Source organism: Aquarana catesbeiana, linkage group LG04 (genome assembly GCF_042186555.1).
Source record: "Aquarana catesbeiana isolate 2022-GZ linkage group LG04, ASM4218655v1, whole genome shotgun sequence".
Lineage (NCBI taxonomy): Eukaryota > Metazoa > Chordata > Amphibia > Anura > Ranidae > Aquarana > Aquarana catesbeiana.
The window spans coordinates 126,739,465-126,762,440 of NC_133327.1; the positions used below are offsets into that span (position 1 = coordinate 126,739,465).

At 41.7% G+C, this 22,976-nt stretch overlaps 1 protein-coding gene across 1 annotated transcript in view; it reads right to left on the reverse strand.

Annotated features, from left to right (window-relative positions):
- The window catches only part of LOC141139451 (serotransferrin-B-like), a 75,789-nt gene that overhangs the window by 16,628 nt on the left and 36,185 nt on the right, over window positions 1-22,976 (reverse strand). Inside the window, exons 10-14 of the mRNA XM_073625545.1 lie at window positions 18,193-18,289; window positions 14,356-14,397; window positions 11,564-11,722; window positions 9,312-9,462; window positions 9,113-9,177 (exon numbers count right to left, since the gene is read on the reverse strand). Of these exons, the coding sequence (XP_073481646.1) occupies window positions 9,113-9,177; window positions 9,312-9,462; window positions 11,564-11,722; window positions 14,356-14,397; window positions 18,193-18,289 (514 nt within the window). The remainder of the gene's footprint in view (window positions 1-9,112; window positions 9,178-9,311; window positions 9,463-11,563; window positions 11,723-14,355; window positions 14,398-18,192; window positions 18,290-22,976) is intronic.

Below are 22,976 nucleotides of genomic sequence, written 5' to 3' on the forward strand. Positions count from 1 at the left end.
AGTATTAGCGTAGGGTACAGCACTGCACAGACTAGGACACACTTTCACAGGGTCTCCCAAGATGCTGTTGCATTTTGAGAGACCCAAACCTGGTACCAGTTAAAAAAGTTAAAGTTACAAAAAAAAGTGTAAAAAAAACAAAAAAAAGTAAAAAAAAAACAAAAAAACACAAAAAAATATATAAAATAAAAAAAACAAAAATAGTTGTTGTTTTATTGTTCTCTCTCTATTCTCTCTCTATTGTTCTGCATTCTATACTGCAATGTTTTATTGTTATGTTTTTATCATGTTTGCTTTATAGGTATGCAATTTTTTTATACTTTGTTTTTTTATTGTTAACCACTTTTTTGTTTTCAGGTACGCCATTTAGCTGCAGAGCGGATTTATTTATCTTGACAGCAACAGCGTTTGCTCCCACGATACATAAAGCCGTGACTCCAGCGCTGTCGGAGGTGATTTCACCACCACAGTTACATACTTCAGCATATATGCCGAAGCGTGGGGGCAGCAGTGGGTGGAGGAGCGATTTGCTCCTGCCTTTTGCGGGAGGATGCCCCCATGCTTCGGCATATATATATTTTAGGTAGGCACAGGTTGCGTTAAATGTTTTATTTTTTACTATGTTTTTTTTTTGTATTTTGCTTTGCAGGTATGGTAAGCATTACTGTTATACTGTAATGTTACTTTGTTTTATTGTTAACCATCATTTGCTTAGCAGGTACACCATTCAGTTGCAGCACGGATTTATTTATCTTGACAGCAACAGCGTTTGCTCCCACGATACATAAAGCCGTGACTCCAGCGCTGTCGGAGGTGATTTCACCACCACAGTTACATACTTCAGCATATATGCCGAAGCGGGGGGGCAGCAGTGGGTGGAGGAGCGATTTGCTCCTGCCTTTTGCGGGAGGATGCCCCCATGCTTCGGCATATATATACGGTGCATGTATGCCCATCATTAGAAGTGGGTGGATGAAGGGAGGTATTCTAATGGTGGGCATACCCACCGATCAATATCTTTTTTTCATGCAGCCCACAGGCTGCATGAAAAAAAAGTTTACATTGTATGCCCAACAAGGACCAGCAACGTACTGGTATGTTGCTAGACTTTGAGTGGTTATACCAGAATGATGCCTGCAGGTTTAGGTATCATCTTGGTATCATTCTTTTCAGCCAGCGGTCGGCTTTCATGTAAAAGCAATCCTAGCGGCTAATTGGCCTCTAGACTGCTTTTACAAGCAGTGGGAGGGAATGCCCCCCCCCCACCGTCTTCCATGTTTTTCTCTGGCTCTCCTGTCCCAACAGGGAACCTGAGAATGCAGCCGGTGATTCAGCCAGCTGACCATAGAGCTGATCAGAGACCAGAATGGCTCCAAACATCTCTATGGCCTAAGAAACTGGAAGCTACGAGCATTTCATGACTTTCGCCGGATGTAAACAGCGCCATTGGGAAATTGGGAAAGCATTTTATCACACCGATCTTGGTGTGGTCAGATGCTTTGAGGGCAGAGGAGAGATCTAGGGTCTAATAGACCCCAATTTTTTCTAAAAAGAGTACCTGTCACTACCTATTGCTATCATAGGGGATATTTACATTCCCTGAGATAACAATAAAAATGATTAAAAAAAATAAAAATGAAAGGAACAGTTTAAAAATAAGATAAAAAGCAAAAAAATAATAAAGAAAAAAAAAAAAAAAAAAGCACCCCTGTCCCCCCCTGCTTTTGCACAAAGGCAAACGCAAGCGTTGGTCTGGCGTCAAATGTAAACAGCAATTGCACCATGCATGTGAGGTATCACCGCGAAGGTCAGATCGAGGGGAGTAATTTTAGCAGTAGACCTCCTCTGTAAATCTAAAGTGGTAACCTGTAAAGGCTTTTAAAAGCTTTTAAAAATGTATTTAGTTTGTCGCCACTGCGCGTTTGTGCGCAATTTTAAAGCATGTCATATTTGGTATCCATGTACTCGGCCTAAGATCATCTTTTTTATTTCTTTTTTATTTCATCAAACATTTGGGCAATATAGTGTGTTTTAGTGTATTAAAATTTAAAAAAGTGTGTTTTTTCCCCAAAAAAATGCGTTTGAAAAATCACTGTGCGAATACTGTGTGAAAAAAAAAATGAAACACCCACCATTTTAATCTGTAGGGCATTTGCTTTAAAAAAATATATAATGTTTGGGGGTTCAAAGTAATTTTTTTTTTTTTTTTTAAATAATTTTTTCATGTACACAAAATGTGTCAGAAAGGGCTTTGTCTTCAAGTGGTAGAAGAGTGGGTGATGTGTGACATAAGCTTCTAAATGTTGTGCATAAAATGCCAGGACAGTTCAAAACCCCCCCAAATGACCCCATTTTGGAAAGTAGACACCCCAAGCTATTTGCTGAGAGGCATGTCGAGTCCATGGAATATTTTATATTGTGACACAAGTTGCGGGAAAAAGACAATTTTTTTTTTTTTTTTGCACAAAGTTGTCACTAAATGATATATTGCTCAAACATGCCATGGGAATATGTGAAATTACACCCCAAAATACATTCTGTTGCTTCTCCTGAGTACGGGGATACCATATGTGTGAGACTTTTTGGGAGCCTAGCCGCATACGGGACCCCGAAATCCAAGCACCGCCTTCAGGCTTTCTAAGGGCGTAAATTTTTGATTTCACTCTTCACTGCCTATCACAGTTTCGGAGGCCATGGAATGCCCAGATGGCACAAACCCCCCCCCAAATGACCCCATTTTGGAAAATAGACACCCAAAGCTATTTGCTGAGAGGTATAGTGAGTATTTTGCAGACCTCACTTTTTGTCACAAAATTTTGAAAGTTGAAAAAAGAAAAAAAAAATACGTTTTTCTTGTCTTTCTTCATTTTCAAAAACAAATGGGAGCTGCAAAATACTCACCATGCCTCTCAGCAAATAGCTTGTGGTGTCTACTTTCGAAAATGGGGTCATTTTGGGGGGTTTTGTGCTATCTTGGCATTTTATGGCCTTCGAAACTGTGATGGGTAGTGAGGAGTGAAATCAAAAATTTACGCCCTTAGAAATCCTGAAGGCGGTGATTGGATTTCGGGGCCCCGTATGAAGCTAGGCTCCCAAAAAGTGCCACTCATGTGGTATCCCCGTACTCAGGAGAAGCAGCAGAATGTATTTTGGGGTGTAATTCCACATATGCCCATGGCATGTTTGAGCAATATATCATTTAGTGACAACTTTGTGCAAAAAAAAAAAAAAAATTGTTACATTCCCGCAACTTGTGTCAAAATATAAAATATTCCATGGACTCAACATGCCTCTCAGCAAATAGCTTGGGGTGTCTACTTTCCAAAATGGGGTCATTTGGGGGGAGTTTGTGCCATCTGGGCATTTTATGGCCTTCAAAAATGTGATAGGTAGTTAGGAGTGAAATCACAACTTTACGCCCTTAGAAATCCTGAAGGCGGTGCTGGGTTTTCGGGGCCCCGTACGCGGCTAGGCTCCCTAAAAAGTCCCACACATGCGGTATCCCCATACTCAGGAGAATCAGCAGAATGTATTTTGGGGTGCAATTCCACATATGCCCATGGCCTGTGTGAGCAATATATCATTTAGGGACAACTTTGTGCAAAAAAAAAAAAAAATTGTCACTTTCCCGCAACTTGTGTCAAAAAATAAAATATTCCATGGACTCAACATGCCTCTCAGCAAATAGCTTGGGGTGTCTATTTTCCAAAATGGGGTCATTTGGGGGGGTTTTGTGCCATCTTGGCATTTTATGGCCTTCAAAACTGTGATAGGTAGTGAGGAGTGAAATCAAAAATTTATGCCCTTAGAAATCCTGAAGGCGCTGCTTGGCTTTCGGGGCCCCGTGCGCGGCTAGGCTCCCAAAAAGTCCCACACATGTGGTATCCCCGTACTCAGGAGAAGCAGCAGAATGTATTTTGGGGTGTAATTCCACATATGCCCATGGCATGTTTGACCAATATATCATTTAGTGACAACTTTGTGCAAAAAAAAAAATAAAAAAATAAAAAAATTGTCACTTTCCCGCAACTTGTGTCAAAATATAAAATATTCCATGGACTCAACATGCCTCTCAGAAAATAGCTTGGGGTGTCTACTTTCCAAAATGGGGTCATTTGGGGGGGGGGTTTGTGCCATCTTGGCATTTTATGGCCTTCAAAACTGTGATAGGTAGTGAGGAGTGAAATCAAAAATTTATGCCCTTAGAAATCCTGAAGGCGGTGCTTGGTTTTTGGAGCCCCGTACGCGGCTAGGCTCCCAAAAAGTCCCACACATGTGGTATCCCCATACTCAGGAGAAGCAGCTAAATATATTTTGGGGTGAAATTCCACATATGCCCATGGCCTGTGTGAGCAATATATCATTTAGTGACAACTTTGTGCAAAAAAATAAAAAAATTGTCACATTCCCGCAACTTGTGTCAAAAAATAAAATATTCCATGGACTCAACATGCCTCTCAGCAAATAGCTTGGGGTGTCTACTTTCCAAAATGGGGTCATTTGGGGGGGGGGGGGTTTGTGCCATCTTGGCATTTTATGGCCTTCAAAACTGTGATAGGTAGTGAGGAGTGAAATCAAAAATTTATGCCCTTAGAAATCCTGAAGGCGGTGCTTGGTTTTCGGGGCCCCGTACGCGGCTAGGCTCCCAAAAAGTCCCACACATGTGGTATCCCCGTACTCAGGAGAAGCAGCTGAATGTATTTTGGGGTGCAATTCCACATATTCCCATGGCCTGTGTGAGCAATATATCATTTAGTGACAACTTTTTGTAAATTTTTTTATTTTTTTTAATTTTTTTTGTCATTATTCAATCACTTGGGACAAAAAAAATAAATATTCAATGGGTTCAACATGCCTCTCAGCAATTTCCTTGGGGTGTCTACTTTCCAAAATGGGGTCATTTGGGGGGGGGGGGGTTTGTACTGCCCTGCCGTTTTAGCACCTCAAGAAATGACATAGGCAGTCATAAACTAAAAGCTGTGTAAATTCCAGAAAATGTACCCTAGTTTGTAGACGCTATAACTTTTGCGCAAACCAATAAATATACGCTTATTTACATTTTTTTTACCAAAGACATGTGGCCGAATACATTTTGGCCTAAATGTATGACTAAAATTGAGTTTATTGGATTTTTTTTATAACAAAAAGTAGAAAATATCATTTTTTTTCAAAATTTTCGGTCTTTTTCCGTTTATAGTGCAAAAAATAAAAACGGCAGAGGTGATCAAATACCATCAAAAGAAAGCTCTATTTGTGGGAAGAAAAGGACGCAAATTTCGTTTGGGTACAGCATTGCATGACCGCGCAATTAGCAGTTAAAGCGACGCAGTGCCAAAATGTAAAAAGTGCTCTGGTCAGGAAGGGGGTAAATCCTTCCGAGGCTGAAGTGGTTAAACAGTAACTCCACTTTTGTTGCGAAAAAAACAATCACCTCTGGGTGATCTATGTACATTACAAGGATTTTAACAAACTTTGTTATAGATTCCTACCTTTTGTTACTCTGGAGAAATTCCTGTATGTTTATCTGTGTCTTTGTGGTACGTGAATCTAATGAGAGTGGTTTCATAATTATCATTCAGCTGCTGCACCTGCAGTGCTCTAATGAGGAAAAATGCATGGTCTGTATCCCTTTAGATGTGATTTTCTACTGGGAGTGTCTCACCAAAAATGTAATTTTTATTGCAGGGGGTGCATGAAATCTGACTTGTATCTTAGTGCAGACTTCTGGGAAAATCCTGTACAGAACTCCTCCAGGTTGCCATATTGCATTGCATTTACAGACAATTACAGAGCCGCAGATTGAAAAGCAAAGGTAATTTCTAATAACTTTCAATTCCAATATGACTTGTATTACAATTGTATATGCTATATATTTTTTATTTGCTATTTTTTTTCCCCACGAAATTGGAGTTACCCTTTTAAAGTTCTTACCTATCTAGGGCTGAAATCCTGAAGCTGGATGAGCCAATGAATTGGTTTGGAACTATGTAAAAATGAAGAATCTCACGCATTAAAGTGTATATATATCCAAACCTGTTGTCACTTTTTGGTAGAAGTAAGAAAGGGTTAAAATTAGGGTTGCACCGATACCACTTTTTTAATGTCATGTAACAGTGGCACTAATATGCAGCACTGGATAAGGCATGGACTTGGTCAGTATTTTTTTGTTTTACAATTTTATTTTTAACAATTTTTAAAATTATTTTATTTATATATATATATATATATATATATATATATATATATATATAATTTTCTTTTTGTGTGTGTGTGTGTGTGTGTGGGGGGGGGGGGGGGTGGACAGTTAGCATCAGTTTTTTTATTTTATTTTTTATTATTTTTACAATTTTAATTTAAAATATTTATTACAATTTTTTTTTTTAATTCAACCCTGTTGGGGGGTATGGGGGCTTTGGTCTAAACAGACCCCTGACATCTCCCCTTTGAGACATTGAAAGGGACTGAGAATAGAAATTCCCCAGTCCCTTTCTCAGCAGCCTCAGCTGCACGGAACATGAATGGACAGGAGACAGCGGCTCCTTTCCATTCATAAACTGAAGGATTGTAAACACAGTTTACGATGCTCAGTTATGAATGGACAGAGTCAGTGAAAACCCACTCTTGATCCAGAAGTCCTATCTAATTATAGGCCCATTTCTAATCTCCCCTTCATATCAAAAGTGCTTGAGAAAGCAGTTGCTATTCATCTTCAGGATCACCTCAAACATAATGATCTCTTTGAAAAATTCCAGTCAGGTTTCCGCTTTGCTCACAACACAGAGACTGCCCTCGTCAGAGTTGCGAACGACCTCCTCATATCATCCGATGTTGGCTCTCCCTCCCTCCTCATCCTCCTGGACCTTTTGGCCGCATTTGACACTGTTGACCATGGCATTCTGTTAAACAGGCTAAATCACACCATTGGACTCAATGATACAGCCCTTAGTTGGTTCAAATCATATCTCACAAACAGGACAGAATATATTTCCCTCGGCCACTTCAAATCAAATCCGCATATAGTTAATTGCGGTGTCCCTCAGGGGTCTGTTCTTGGCCCTATTCTTTTCATTCTTTATCTCACTCCCCTTGGCCAAATCATTAGCCGCCATAAAATTGAATTTCACTGCTATGCCGATGACACACAGCTATATGTAAATGCAACAGCTGAAACTCCACCTTCGCAGTCATCACTATCAGCACTTACGACCTGTCTGGAGGAGATAAAGGTATGGATGGAGCATAATTTTCTTCAACTTAACAGTTCCAAAACTGAAGTCATCTTGATTGGTACTCCTCACCAGATCAAATTATCATCTATAACCAGCATCACCTTCTCTGGTTCTAATATTCCCCTCTCATCAACAGTCACAAATCTTGGTGTAAAAATGGACTCCCAACTCACTTTTGAATGCCATATAAATAACCTATGCAAGACCTCTTTCTACCATCTCCGTAATATTTCTAAACTCTATCCCATTCTTTCTCTCCCAGATGCCGAAAAGTTGGTTCATGCTTTTGTCTCCTCCAGACTGGATTACTGTAACGCACTTCTCATTGGGATTCCTAGAAGGAGTCTGCAGAGGCTTCAGTACATCCAAAACTCTGCAGCAAGGATCCTGATGAGAGTGCGGAAACATGAACACATTACCCCCATTCTTCACTCACACCACTGGCTTCCTGTCTCCGCCAGGATTGAGTATAAGGTTTCTCTCCTCACACACCAATGCATACATGGACATGCCCCCCCTTATCTCAAAGAACTTCTCAAATTACAAAACACATCACGTTCCCTCCGCTCCACTCACTTAAACCTTCTTCAAATACCAAGAACTAGGTAGAAGAAAATGGGAGACACGGCTTTTTGTGCAGCTGCCCCGCGCCTGGGAATGCCCTACCTGACACTTTGAGGGCCCCGCAATCCACTGACTGTTTTAAAAAAGGTCTTAAGACATTTCTTTTTAGTAAAACCTTTTGTCCTTTTTATATGTTTGTTTTGATGTATACTGCTCTTTTTTTTTCTTTTTTCATTTTAACTTGTAGCACTTTGAGATCTTTTGATGGACAGGGCATTATAAATAAAATGTATTATTATTATTTATTATTCACTGATTCTGTTCATTAAGAAAAGGAAGGAGCCGGGTGAAATGGCATATTTACTGGCTCCTTCCTCTGCTCTCCATCCTGAAAGATCTGGGACAGGGGGGGCGGAGGAGGACAGGGGGGAGGACTGGAGGAGCACACAGAGGTGGACCGAAGGAGGGCGGGGGGGGGGGGACAGGTGGAAGACGGGGGGGAACCAGTGGAGCACACAGAGGGGGACCGAAGGAGGACAGGGGGGTACCGGAGGAGCCCACGGAGGAGCACAGAGGAGGACACAGAGAGGAGCCGGAGGAGGATACAGGGGACATTCGGGGATGATTGGTGCGGCGGCAGGGAGTTATAATCACTGATCTTCCTGTGTGGCTTTCAATAAAGCAGTTGAAAGCCGCAGAGGGTAGAGGAGGAGAAGCGGCTGTCAGCTTCTTTATTGAAAGCCACACAGGGAGATCGGTGATTATAACTTCCCCTGCCACCGAACTGATAGTCTCTGAGTGTCCAGGTATCAGTTGAAGCATTGGAAGCATTTGCAGGAGAACAAGTACTCCTGCAAATACTCAGTATCAGCACCGATACCGATACTAGTAACGGTATCGGTGTAACCCTAGTTAAAATCCCTGTCAGTTAATTTTTTGTTGTCTGTTCCCTTCACTTCCTATCATGGAGACAGAACAGGAAATGACAGCATATCTCTAGAAAGTGAGAAGAAGCCCCTCTTAGACAGCAGTCCCCAGAACAAGTGTCCCTCAATGGAAAATATTCCCTCTATTCCATGTCTGCTCCAACAGTCCAAAACATACTACTAGGTGGTTGTGTATGTGTGCGTGTTTGTAATCTTCAGATTGTAATGATGAAGTCATGTGGATGGGTCAGTGTTCCCTGTAGAGCACTTCAGAAAATATTGACTCTCTATGAATAAGCAAATCATATAGTATGTATTAGTGTTGGTTTATTTTTGCAGCTAGTTTTTTTTTTAAATCACAGTATTATATATAGTTTATATTGATTTCCTTACCCTCTGTATTTTCAAACACTGTGGTGTGTTTGACAAAGGCCACATCTCCTTTCTCCTGCAGACACCTGAAATGAACAAAATGTTGGTTTCATTTAATGGGCCTATCAGTTAAAACCCTTTTATAAATAAAACTATTAATGCACCACACCTTTGACTTATGTTAGGTTTAATGAATCTGTGTCATGATATTTCTTATTACCTTAATGCTCCAGAGTATCCATAATACAGCTCAGCATCACTGGGTGAGCATCTAGTGTTGAGCAGAGGTCTCTGGGGGTCTCCAGTACACAGCTGACAGAGATTAGAATTAATATCAGAGCCAGGAGCACAGCTCTGACTGAAGAATGAACCTGATGGAAATACACAGAGCAAACATATAAAGCATTTAAATAATAGTGTTAAAAATAAATAATGATTTTAGAAGGTACTCAATGAGGAGACATGGAAAAAAATCAAAGCATTGCAATATTTCCTGTAGTACTCTAAAGTAAATGTGCAATCGTTGGTTTCCATACACAAAAACATACTGGTGTGGTAATTGACTTCCTCACAAATCTAAATTATATCAGGCTCAGTGATGCAGTTGTCCCCTGTTTGCTCTAAGACCAAGAATTTGAGCATCCACATGACCATTGAATGCTCAGTTCTTGGTCTACTTGGAGCGGTAAGCGCCGACTGTTTTTTACATTTAAAGGATATATTCCAAACCCCTGTGATTTTCCAGAAGACATTCTTATCTCTGACCCATAGCATGGTGGCTGGGAAAAGGAAAACGTAGCATTCATAAACAAATACCAGCCTTTGCATGTCCATACATTCTCATTTATTAGCCCTGTTAGAGGCTATACAAAGGGCAGTTCACCAACCCAGCATGACAATCACTGAGCCTGATATCACTGGAGAGGGATATTCCCTTGACAGTAAAAAAGAGACGTAAGGCCAAAGCTTTTTTAGCTGCACTTCGCTTGTAGATCACAGGAGTTCACCTGTGTTCTCCTGTGACCCAGAATCAGCCAACAGCGGGCTATAGCCTGTTATCAGCTGACATTACAGACCTGATCCAGGCTGTAGAAGGATCCTGACTATTTTGTCAGGATCCACCCAGCTGTCTGATCGATGACTTGCTCCAGCTGTCAGCATGCGGCTGTGAAGCCAGCTGCGCCCACCCCCTGCCCTACCCAGGGCTCCAGTGAGCACTGGAGGGCAGAGCAGAGAGTGGTGACAGGTTTTTTTGTCAAAGCTTAATTGAACAAGCTTAAGTTAGAAGCTGATTGGCTACCATGCACAGCTGCACCAGATTTTGCACTCTCCAGTTTAGTAAACAACATCAGGGCCATCTTTAAGGCAGGGCAAAAGGGGCAGCTGCCCTGGGCTCTCTTATTGTTGTGGGGCCCAAAGCAGCTGCCACATACTTGGCAACTGTCCGAGTTTAAATTCCCTCGTCCCTTGAAGTTTTAGTCCCATTGGTATTTACATGTAAATACCGACATTGATATGTAAATAATGGCAACATTCATATATAAATAGCCACGGAACGGCAGCATTCAAATGTAAAAATGTGGCATTCATATGTATATTATGGCCCCCTGAGGTCATATCCACCATCACCTATACTGAATGCTGCCCACTGGGGAGGTAAAGGAGCATACTTGAAAGTCCTGCCTACAATTGTGGTCATTAAGCCTAACATCCGCCTGTTCTGCAAAGGTGGGGGCCCAAGAAAATGTTTGCCCAGGGTCCAATCAATATTAAAGACGGCCCCGAGCCACATTGTACATAGGAAATAGGTAGCAGAAACCACGGAACAAATTTTGCCATGACACATTTCATGCCAAGATTTCAGACACAGTAGGTTTTGGAATCCCTAAATCAGCTTCTAGCTCTCGCACTGTCAGTAGCTGATCTTTGTTGATCGCAGCCTGTACACATGCAACATTCTTAGGTGTTCTGCTTGTTGCAGACCTTCCAGAATGTGGATCAATAGATCCTCGACTACCTTTGAGGAGTTTGTGCCACACTTTTTTTTTTTTTTGCGTGCTACTCATTGCATCTTCCCGAAAGCCTTCTGAATCATCCGAATAGTTCTGCAGAGAAATGTTCAAGCATAATGCAGATTTGTTGCTCTATTCATTTTGAATGTGATGGCCACACAGTACACATGCTCATTCAAGGGCGTCTAACACCCCCACTGACTAGTACAGTGAAGTCGCCATTGTTCATTGTTCAACAGGTTACACTGTTGTCACACAAACCATTCTCGTTACATTAACAAAGCCTGGATACTTTCCGAACAGACCTGGTATAAAAGTGCTGGAAAGTGGAAATGCTAACCACTGAGCCCTATTGGACAGGTCATTCTTGACAAGTAAAATGCCTGTTTATATAAGATTTAAAACATTTTGCCTGCTTTTTTATATAGTTTGATGGTGCTACACATGACACTACTCTTACCAATATCACAGTTGTTGTTTTTCTTGTTGATCAGACCAACAGGAATATTCCAACCAGCAGTGCGACCTACCGCTGTGTGACAGGACTTCTTGCCTTTAAGATTGTTCCATGTGATGTCTTTGTTCCTTTTCTTTACAACAGCAACTGCATAGTACGTGCCTTTGTAGAATCAAAAGATGAAGAATTATTTCACAGTCCAGTCTTGAGGAGACTCCAGTAGTCTCTCCCATGTTGCTTGAATATTTATTTACCAATATTCTTTAATTCGAGAATGAAACAACAAGTGTGCAGATCTGAAATTTTGACTTTAAAGGATATTGTCATAGGGAAGTACAGGAGCTGCAATTTCTGGCCTGATAAAAATGCTAGTTGCCTGGCTGTGTCCAACTTAAGGACTTTTGAGCAACAGACCCAGAACAATCATGTATTGAAGTAAAAGCATCAACATGACAGCCAGGAAACTAATATTTACAAAAAGTGTTCAGCAATGGCAGCCTCCACGATTCTCACAGTTCTCTTTCACTCTTGCATTGTAAAACCACATGCTTGTTCTAAGTCAGTGACTCAAAGCAATGGAGCTGGAAACAGATTGACAACTAATGTTTTCAGAAGAAGGTCTGCAATGGTTTACAATCATTATTCTGGATCAGCTTCCTGATAATGGCAGCTGCTTTTTGTCTCAATCTCGTGTGACATGTGACAAGATGACAATGCAGGAGCACAACTGAGACAACTGTCACTTCATAACAGGAAGTTCCTGAGCAAGGATCCTCATCAGAGGATTCCCAGGAATTATATTATTGAAAGCTGCAGATTTTAAAAGAATGATTAATTAAAAAAATGTCTTAACATATTAACGCTGATGTGACATTTGAGTGATTGGGTTAACAGCTACTTTTAATCACTTAAGGACCGAGCCTTTTTTAGATGTGTTGTTTACAAGTTAAAAACCTTTTTTTTGCTAGAATATTACTTAGAACCCCCAAACATTATACATTTTTTTCCTAACACCCTAGAGAATAAAATGGTGGTCGTTGCAATACTTTCTGTCACACTGTATTCGCGCAGCGGTCTTATGCCCCGTACACAAGGTCGGATTTTCCGCCCGAAAATGTGTGATAGGACCTTGTTGTCGAAAATTCCGACCGTGTGTAGGCTCCATCACACATTTTCCATTGGATTTTCCGACACACAAAGTTTGAGAGCAGGATATAAAATTTTCCGACAACAAAATCCGTTGTTGGAATTTCCGTTCGTGTGTACACAAATCTGACGCACAAAGTGCCACGCATGCTCAGAATAAATAAAGAGATGAAAGCTATTGGCTACTGCCCCGTTTATAGTCCCGACGTACGTGTTTTACGTCACCGCGTTCAGAATGATCGGATTTTCTGATACCTTTGTGTGACCGTGTGTATGCAAGACAAGTTTGAGCCAACATCCGTCGGAAAAAATCCTAGGATTTTGTTGTCGGAATGTCCGATCAATGTCCGACCGTGTGTACGGGGCAATACAAGCACACTTTTTTTCTTACAAGTGCACTTTTTTTTAAAAAAATACACTTTTTTGAATTAAAAAATAAGACAACAGTAAAGTTAGCCCATTTTTTTTATATTGTGAAAGATAATGTTATGCCGAATAAATTAATACCCAACATGTCACTCTTCAAAATTGCACCCACTCTTGGAATGGCCACAAACTTTTACCCTTACAAATCTCCATAGGCGACGTTTAAAAAATTCTACAGGTTGCATATTTTGAGTTACAGAGGAGGTCTAGGGCTAGAATTATTGCTCTCACTCTACCGATCGCAACAATACCTCACATGTATGGTTTGAACACAGTGTCCATATGCGGGCGCTACTCACATATGCGTTCGCTTCTACGCGCGAGCTTGGCGGGACGGGGCGCGTTTAAAAAATTTTTTTTTTGTTCTCTTATTTATTTTACCTTTTATTTCTTATTTTTACACTTTTTTTTTTATTTTTTTAAATGTGTCACTTTTATTCCTATTACAAGGAATGTAAACATCCCTTGTAATAGAAAAAAAGCATGACAGGAACTCTTAAATATGAGATCTGGGGTAAAAAAGACCTGAGATCTCATATTTACACTAAAATGCAATAAAAAAATAAAAAAATAAAAAAATTGTCATTTAAAAAAATTATTTAAAAAAATGGCCCTTTAAGAGCAATGGCGTTTTTGATGTCGCTTCCGCCCTGCAGTGTCACGGAGATGGGTGGGGGCCATCTTCCCCTCACTCGTCTCCATGTCAGGCCACGGGAAGGATCCGATTGCCTCCGCCGCTGCCGATGGCTCCGGTAAGAGGCAGAGGACACCGGATCACGGCGGGAGGGGGGCCTCCCCTGCCACCGATAAAAGTGATCTTGCGGTGAATCTGCCGCAGAGACCACTTTTATCTTGTAGCCGACCGCCGGCCGAACACAGGGATACCGGGGTTATGGCAGCTAGCGTTAAGTGGTCAAGTTTAGGTTCTTTTTAATAGGTCAAGTGTAAGGTTGTCCACTTTTCTGAAAATACTACTAGTACACTAGATTTATGATTTATTTTCTATTAATAAAATTGTCAATAAGTCCTATTTTGTACCAGCCAGGCCTGCCATCCTTATCTATGTTCCTTATGATCAATTCAACCACCAAGGTATTTTTCTAGTATTTACAAATGGGCCCTCTGTGCTGACAGGCTTCATAGTAGTCCTACAGGCTTCTGTGGCTGTAGTTATACAACTGTACTTTATCGAGTAAATAAGAGACAAAAAGAAAACAACTTACTTTGAATTTTTGACCCACTGGTCTTGCATGGCTTTAGATCATCTGAAAATCAAGAAAATAAATTAAATAACACAAATCATAAAACTTTGGATAAATAAAGCAGGTTACATTTTAAAATTAGCTCACTCTGGTTTAATGTGAATCAGTTTTTTTTTTTTTTATCATCAGAAGATCAGTGCATATTTGCTGTAAGCAACAGGCTAACCTAATGTAAAACATGCAGTCTAAGTCAAGATGCGTGTGCATGCACACACTACATTATTATTATTATTATTATTATACAGGATTTATATAGCGCCGACAGTTTACACAGCGCTTTACAACATTAGGGCAGACAGTACAAGTACAATACAATTCAATACAGGAGGAATCAGAGGGCCCTGCTCGTTAGAGCTTACAATCTAGGAGGGAGGGTCAAGTTATACAAAAGGGTAATAGCTGTGGGGGATGAGCTAATGGAGAAAATAGTGCAGTTGTTAGAAGGAGGCAGGATAGGCTTCTCTGAACAGGAAAGTTTTCAGCGATCGCCTAAAAGTGGATACATTTGGAGACAGTCTGACAGATTGGGGTAGGGAATTCCAGAGGATGGGCAAGGCTCGGGAGAAGTCCTGGAGGCGGATATGGGAGGAGGTGATGAGGGAGCTAGAAAGCAGGAGGTCTTGGGAGGAACGGAGATGGCGATTAGGTTGGTATTTTGAGACTAGGTTAGTGATGTAGCTGGGGGCAGAGGTGTGGATGGCTTTGTAACTTATTGTTAGTATTTTGAATTTAATTCGTTGGGCGAGTGGCAGCCAATGGAGGGATTGTCAGAGAGGGGTAGCAGACACTGAGCGGTTTGTAAGGTGGATGAGTCTGGCAGCCGCATTCATGATGGACTGAAGGGGGGATAGTCTATTTAAAATAAGCCAATGAGGAGTGAGTTGCAGTAGTCAAGGTGAGAGATAACCAGGGAGTGAATCAGGAGCTTTGTGGTTTCACTGGTTAGAAAGGGATGTAGTTTAGAGATGTTGCGGAGGTTGAGGCGGCAAGCTTTGAAAAGTGATTGGATGTGGGGCTGAAAGGAGAGTTCAGAATCCAGGATAACACCTAGCACCCTGACATGTGGGGACGGGTGGATGGTTTTGCCATTGCTCTTGACAGAGAAGTCAGGGGAAGAGGCACGTGGGGGAGGAAATATTATAAGCTCGGTTTTGGACAAGTTGAGTTTGAGGAAGTGGTGTGACATCCATATAGATATGTCGGTTAGTAAGTTAGTGATGCGTGAGGAGACTAATGGAGTGAGTTGAGGGGTGGAGAGATAGATTTGTGTGTCATCAGCATAGAAATGATATTGAAAGCCGTGAGAGGCTATCAACTGACCCAGGGAATAGGTGTAGATTGAAAATAAAAGAGGTCCAAGAACAGAACCTTGGTGGACCCCGACAGAGAAGGGAAGAGGAGTGGAGGAAGTAGAATTGTAAGTGAAACTGAAGGTGCGTTGGGATAGGTAGGATGAGAGCCACTGAAGAGCACAGTCACGGAGACCAAGGGAGTAAAGTTTTTTGAGGAGGAGGGGGTGGTCAACCATGTCAAAGGCAGCTGAAAGATCCAGAAGTAGGAGTACAGAATAGTGTCCGTTGGTTTTTGCAATTAGTAGGTCATTTGTGAGTTTTAAAAGAGCAGTTTCTGTGGAGTGTTGAGGGCGAAATCCAGATTGAAGGGGATCAAGAAGGTTGTTTTTAATGAGGTGGTCACTCAGTTGGTTGTAAACCAGGCGTTCAAGGAGTTTAGAGGAAAAGGGGAGCAAGGAGATAGGGCGTAGGTTGTTAAGATTGGTAGGGTCCAAGGACATTATTCAGTTACCTATTGTTTTCACCATTATGTTTTTTCAATTAGCAGTCAAACATGCCTACAAATTAGTTTTTATCATATTGAACAACAAAGAATATTATTATGTAACCTGGACTGTAGCTGATAACTGTTGTGGATTTTTTTTCCTTGTTGCTGCTGTATTATTCTTCTGCAGTGTGGACAGGGTTAAACTGGATATCCATTAATGCAGAAGTGCAGCAGCCATCTTAAAGGAGACCACTCTGCAATTTTCATCTATGGAGTGGCCCCAGTGTAGAGGGCAGACATCTTGGCTCGGTCCGGATTAATCCTGGAGGACTGTGATGGACTGATGCAACAAAGCAAGGAGAAATGGCCACAGGCTGCTGAGAGGAAAGGAGGAGAGTCAAAAGGGCTAGCAGGGGTGTTAGGAAAAGGACTGTTGCTGACTAAATGGAACTCTGCCACAGCTAATCACAATCAGGTGAGACCTGAGAGAAGCAAAGGGACTGCTCATCGCACAGGACTTTGCCTCAGAGACTGGAAACCTTTTTTTCAGAATAGCGTGAGGAGTGATTTAGATGCCTCCTATGATCAGACTGTACTAGAGAGCAGTGCTACTGCTTATAAAGATGGAAAAGAGGTACTGTTTCAGCAGGATTGAAAGAGAGAAATCACAGCAACCTCTAACCTTGTCTAAGAATTTGAACTGAATCCAAACACATGTTTGGAGACCCAGAGGAGGGTGCCCTGACTCTGGTAAGAGACTAACATTGCACAAGTTAATCAGTTATCTGCTGGGAACTGTGGTGCTTTCTTCAAGTTGTGCCATCTTTGTCAGCTAACTTTTTTTTTTTCATCATTCATTATACAGTGTGATAAAATGGAGATGGTTATAACAGTCTTTATATACTATTGCTAGGTAAATGCAATTCCGTTCTGCTAATTACTGCTAGTCACAATACTGCAGGTGTTTAACCATATCTCTCAGAATAACGTTATTGTCTTCTTTATTCTTTGTATAAGTACACTTCTTGACTGCTGAGGTGCAATAAACCCAGGTCCCATACCATACCATTTTACAGCCAACTTTAACCTTACCCCTTCGTCCCATCCAATAAAAAACTCTTACAACCATTAATGTTGGAAAGGACAAGGCCACAGCTTTTATTAACTTGAACATATAACATTAAACATTCCAACAGTGCCAGTCACAGTTGCACTGTGAGCACCCAATTCCAAATGGTGAAAGGGAGATAACTGAGGGACCTGTCCTTACCATAAGTGCCGGACCGGCCATCTATCTCCCAATTAACATGAAGGGCGTACCTATTACAGCCATGTTTGCTGGAAAGGTCACCAAAAACTGCAGCAAGCTGTGACATACCAACCATAATTAGGGTGGGAGGGTGGACAGCTCTTACCAATCTTCTTCCGAAAAGGCCCAGAATCCCCTGGGGCGCCACAATAGTGAGCTCAGGCCCAACCCCGTCCCATCCCCCCACCAATCCGCAGTGACCCCATAGTCACCATACTCCGCCCTGGTTATGCCCCCATCAGTCAGGGCTCTCTTTCCCAAGGGGTTCAAGAGGCCTGCATTTTTGCTATTTTTTGCTTTGCTTGGCCTAGTAAACTTGTTTAAATACATCAATGTGTATCGGTAAGTGCTGGGTGAGCGAGATGTGTCATCTTTAGGTGTACAGAGGAAGCATAAAACAATTGCACAGCTCCTCTGGGGGTAACGCTATAATTTCTTAACTGTTCAAAGACACTGTTCTACTTAGAAATACCTCGGCACTAAGAAATGCTATAATTCCTCCATAACTAACAGACAGATACAATACTGTCCAGAAGAATGACAGCTGAAACTTAAAAGTTTACTTATGTTTGATGACCCATTTAAATTACAAATAATTTAGCACTAACAGGTTGGTGCTTTAGATTTGTCATCACAATGTTCTTTAGTATTCAGCTGTTCACATCAACACAACTTCTTTGTTACAATTGTTTTTTGTAGTATCGGCTTACCTTGGTTATAGTACTCTCCAAGTACAGGTACCAGTCCGCATTGCCCGGCTGTATACATATATCCTCCATCGAGAGTAACAGCATCTGCTTCACCTTTCTACAAAACCAACAATAAGGTAAATGTATCTGAACAGGTTTGTTTGTGAACTAGATTAAGTGAATATCCTACAGGGTGTAAGAGTTTGTTATTTACAGGCAGCTCTCTAATGTACCATGACCATAAACTAAGTTTTTGGAATAATATATAAAAAATGGAAAAGAGAGAGCCACTAAATTCTTACAGTCTAGCCACTTCCGGACCAGCCGCTGCTGTTCTGTCATACTCTCCAACCTATCAAAAACTCCAACCGGTTGTACTGCGCGTTCACGAGTGCGGGCATGAGAAGGGCTTTCTTCTGCACATCGGATTGCAACGTAAAAGCCATCAACTACACCAATTCCTCTTGCCGCTGCACCGCGCCTGCGCGGTCTTCATGTAACACACAGAAATCATTCCATCAAATTCTCCAACTGGTAAGGCAGCAGTGCGCATGCGCGGGAACATTAACATCCCCTGTCACATCTTCTGACTGTCTCACACACATAAACCAAAGAAGATACATGGACAGTTAAGCAAAAATACAGAGTTTTATCATACGAGATTCAAAGCAATGAACATGATGAACTGGGAAGATAATGTACGGAACAATGTACTTGCAGAAATATGTTCACACTCTCATACATATCCACACATTGTTCTGTACATTATCTTGCCAGTACAGGGGAAGTGAGTCTTCCCGTGCAATCTGAAGGTAAGATTGTCACGTAAAAGGCATCAAATAGACCAACTGCTCTCACCACCACAGCGCGCCTGTGCGTCCTGCATATTACACACTAAAAGAATGCCATCGAATACTCCAACTGCTGCATTTTTTCTTCACTCTCCATCTATCTCCTTTGCTTTATGTGTGAAAGAGATGGATCGGAAGATCAGACAGGGGATGTCAGTCTTCCCGCTCAGGCATACTGCTGTGATTTCAGTTGGAGTATTTGATGGGATTCTTTTAGCCTGTGATAAGAAGGCAACGCAGGCACGCTGCGGTAGTGAGAGCAGTTGGTGTATTTTTTTGTTTAATTATTGTTTTTATTAAGGAATAGAAATTGGAAATACACGGTACAATGTATTACAATCCATACAAGGAAAAAGTATATGGGTGGGGGAGCATGTTATGTCTTATTACAACAAGTATTTATAAGGGTATTGTAGCCACTAGCGTTACACAAAGTGTACAAGACTTTTAATAAGTTGTCAATAGAGTATTCGTCCTATCAAATATAATATGAATATTCGTGTCTTGGCCACATTATGATTATAAATTGACAGAGTACCATTTAAAATCTGAAACATAATAACTGTTGAGTACCAGAAAAATAGTGTAGAAAGAGTGGAGGAAAAATAGTAGGGTTGGGGGGGGAGAAGAGGGTAGAGAGGGGGGGAGGGGATTGCCCCAGGTCCGGACTCCTGCTATACACTGTTAACCTTCTAAAACAATTTACTTAGGGTCTGACATAATTTCCGCAAATGCAGATGTGTATTTAAAGGCAAACCAGCAGGACCATATTTTTCTAACATAATCAGATTTATTTCTAAGGGAGAGGGTGAGATCCTCCATGTAATATATGCGATCAACTTCCATTAGCCATTGGCGTAGGGTAGGTATATTTTTTTGTTTCCAGAATCTGGGGATAAGTGCTTTAGCGGCATTAAGAAGGTGGGGAGTTATAGATTTCCTATACGACCCTACTGATTTGCCTGTACAATGTAATAATACAACGAATGGATCATTAGGAACCTCATATCCTTGAATCTCTTTGATCCAGTGAAGGATGGTCAACCAGAATGGTCGTATCAGCGGGCAGGACCACTAGATGTGGGCGTGGGTCGCATGTTCCCCACAGCCCCTCCAACATAGGGGGGTGATGTGAGGGAAGTATTTATGAAGAAGTGCTGGCGTATAGTGCCATCTTGTTAGGAGTTTATAGTTTACTTCAGCTGTGTTTGTGGCCGAGGAAGAAATATGAGACATTATGAGGATAGTGGACTTTTGGGTTGGAGATAGTTATTTCTGAAGTTCCTTTTCCCAGTTATGTAGGAAAGCCGGATCTCCTGCAGAGTTTTGTGTTTGCATTATTTGGTAGAAGTGGGAGATAGGTCTCTCCACTGGTTGTGGTTCGGCCAGAGCAGCTTCAACAGGTGTCAGTTCAGTGAGAGGCCTAATGGGTTTAGGGAGGGAGTGAACAAAGGCCGCAAGTTGCCTGTATCTCCAGTGATCCATAGGAGTAGCCACCGAGTCTTGTAAAATTGTATTCATGGGGGTAATTCCCGTCGAGGTAGTGACCTGGTGTAGCTGGGTCGCCGTTCCCAGGGTCCATGTATGGGTTTTGGGGTCTGGGTTCCCCGGCGGGAAGTAGTTATGACCTGTCAGTAGCATGAGGGGAGAATTATAAGGCCAATTATTTGTTTTGCAGAGAGTGTCCCACATCGCAAGGGTGGAATGAGTGAGCGGAGAGGTCTTGGATGATAAGGTTCTACATTTCGAAGGAACCCATAGTTGCGTAAAGAGATCAGAGCCACTTAACTCAGTTTCCAGTTCCACCCAAAGCTTAGATGTTTTGTGGAATCTCCAATCAGAGATTCTGGTTAAAATGATCGCCAGGAAATACTTTTTAAAGTCTGGTAAGGCCAGGCCTCCTTCTCGTTTAGATCTGTTGAGAAGGAGTCTGGCAATCCTTGGGCGCTTTCTGTTCCATACATATTTGCTAACCAGCGATCTCAATATTGTAAAGAAACCTATTGGTATCCCAAATGGGATCATTTGAAATAGAAACAGCAACCTGGGTAGTATATTCATCTTAATAACCCCTATCCTCCCTAGCCAGGAATGGGCCATCTGAGACCATTTTTGTAAGTCGGTTTTAATCGTGTTTAAAAGAGGTAAAAAGTTTGAGCGGAACAGGGCGTCAGGGTTCGGGGTGAGATAAATACCTAAATATTTCATTTTATGTGCCTGCCAGCTAAAGGGAAAGGAACTTTTCAATTGGGAGGCAGTCTGTGCGGGGATAGATATATTTAGTATTTCTGATTTGGACATATTGATTTTAAAATTGGAGATGATTCCATACTTAGCGAATTCCGACATGAGATTAGGGAGAGATATGAGAGGTTGTTGTACTTAGAACAAAATGTCGTCTGCGTATGCGGCATATTTGTGTTCGGTTGGTCCTATAGTAATCCCGTGTATAGAGGGGTTATGTCTCACCGTGGACAAAAAGGGCTCAAGTGATAGGGCGAATAAAATAGGTGAAAGAGGGCAACCCTGTCGAGTGCCGTTGTGTAAAGTAAATGGAGCGCTAAGGGTGCCGTTCACTCTCAATTGGGCCGTAGGAAAAGTGTACAGTGCCTTTATTTGGGACAGTAAGGGAGCTCTAATGCCCAAGTGGGTCAGTGTTGCCAAGAGGAAGTCCCAGTCCACCCTATCAAACGCTTTTTCAGCATCTGTTGATAATAAGAGGGTGGGCTGGGACGACCCACGGACGTGCGTTATTAGCGATAGGGTACGAAGGGAGTTGTCCCTTGCCTCCCTACCCGGAATGAATCCCGTCTGGTCGGAAGTGACCCATTGCGGGAGCAGGGGGAGGAGTCTGTTCGCTATAGCTTTAGCATAAATTTTGGCATCAATGTTCAACAGTGAAATAGGGCGATAACTTCCACATGCACTAGGATCTTTGCCAATTTTAGGAATAACAGTTATGTGTGCATGGGTAGTTTCAGGTCTGAGGAGCTCACCGTCGGGAATCGCGTTAGCATAAGAGGTTAAGTGCGGGAGTAAAATATCTGCAAATTTACGGTAGTAAGCTACAGTAAAACCGTCTGGGCCCGGGGCCTTACCATTTGCCATGGCTTTTAATGCAACACGTAATTCTGCAATAGTGAGCTCCCCATCCAGAGTGTCAAGTATATCAGATGGCAGTCTTGGTAGGTTAGCTTGAGCTAAGTATTCCCTAATGAGCTTAGTCTTAGTGTCTTGATCTGTTACTGAGTGTTGTACGTGATATAAGTGTTGATAAAACTCCCGAAATTCTTTGGCAATTGATGGTGTATCATGAACCAGATCGTCTGCAGAGTTTTTGATTTTAGCTATGAAGGTGGCTGTTTTCTTTTGTTGCAGTGAACGTGCCAATAGTCTACCCGGTTTATTACCCCATTCATAGAAACTTTGGGCCACTATGCGAGCTTGTTGTTTTTGTTCTATGTGGAAGAGGGACTTTAATTCTTCCCTTTTCAGAGTCAAGCTATGAAATACCGCTTGAGATTGGTTCGCTTTATGTAATTGTTCGAGGTCCTTAATCTCATTTAGCAACTTAGATTGTTGAAATAATTGTTCTTTCTTTTTCCTAGATCCCATTTCTATGAGCTTCCCTCTAATATGGGCCTTGTGCGCCTCCCATAGTGTGCCTGCTGAAATGTCAGGGTGTTTATTTTCGGCAAAGTAAAGGGATAAACTCTCGCCTATTTGTTTTCGATCTATTTCCTCTTCTATGAGGTGCTCGTTAAGCTTCCAATTGGGAGACCTGTGTGGTAGGGAGGGGACTTTAATGGTTAGTGTGATCGGGGCATGATCTGATAGGGGAGATGAGTCAATATGAGTGTTAATAGGGAGTGAGAGATGGTGGTGATCAATGAGAAAAAAGTCTATTCTAGAATAGGTGTGATGGACCTGCGAAAAATGGGTATAGTCTTTCGC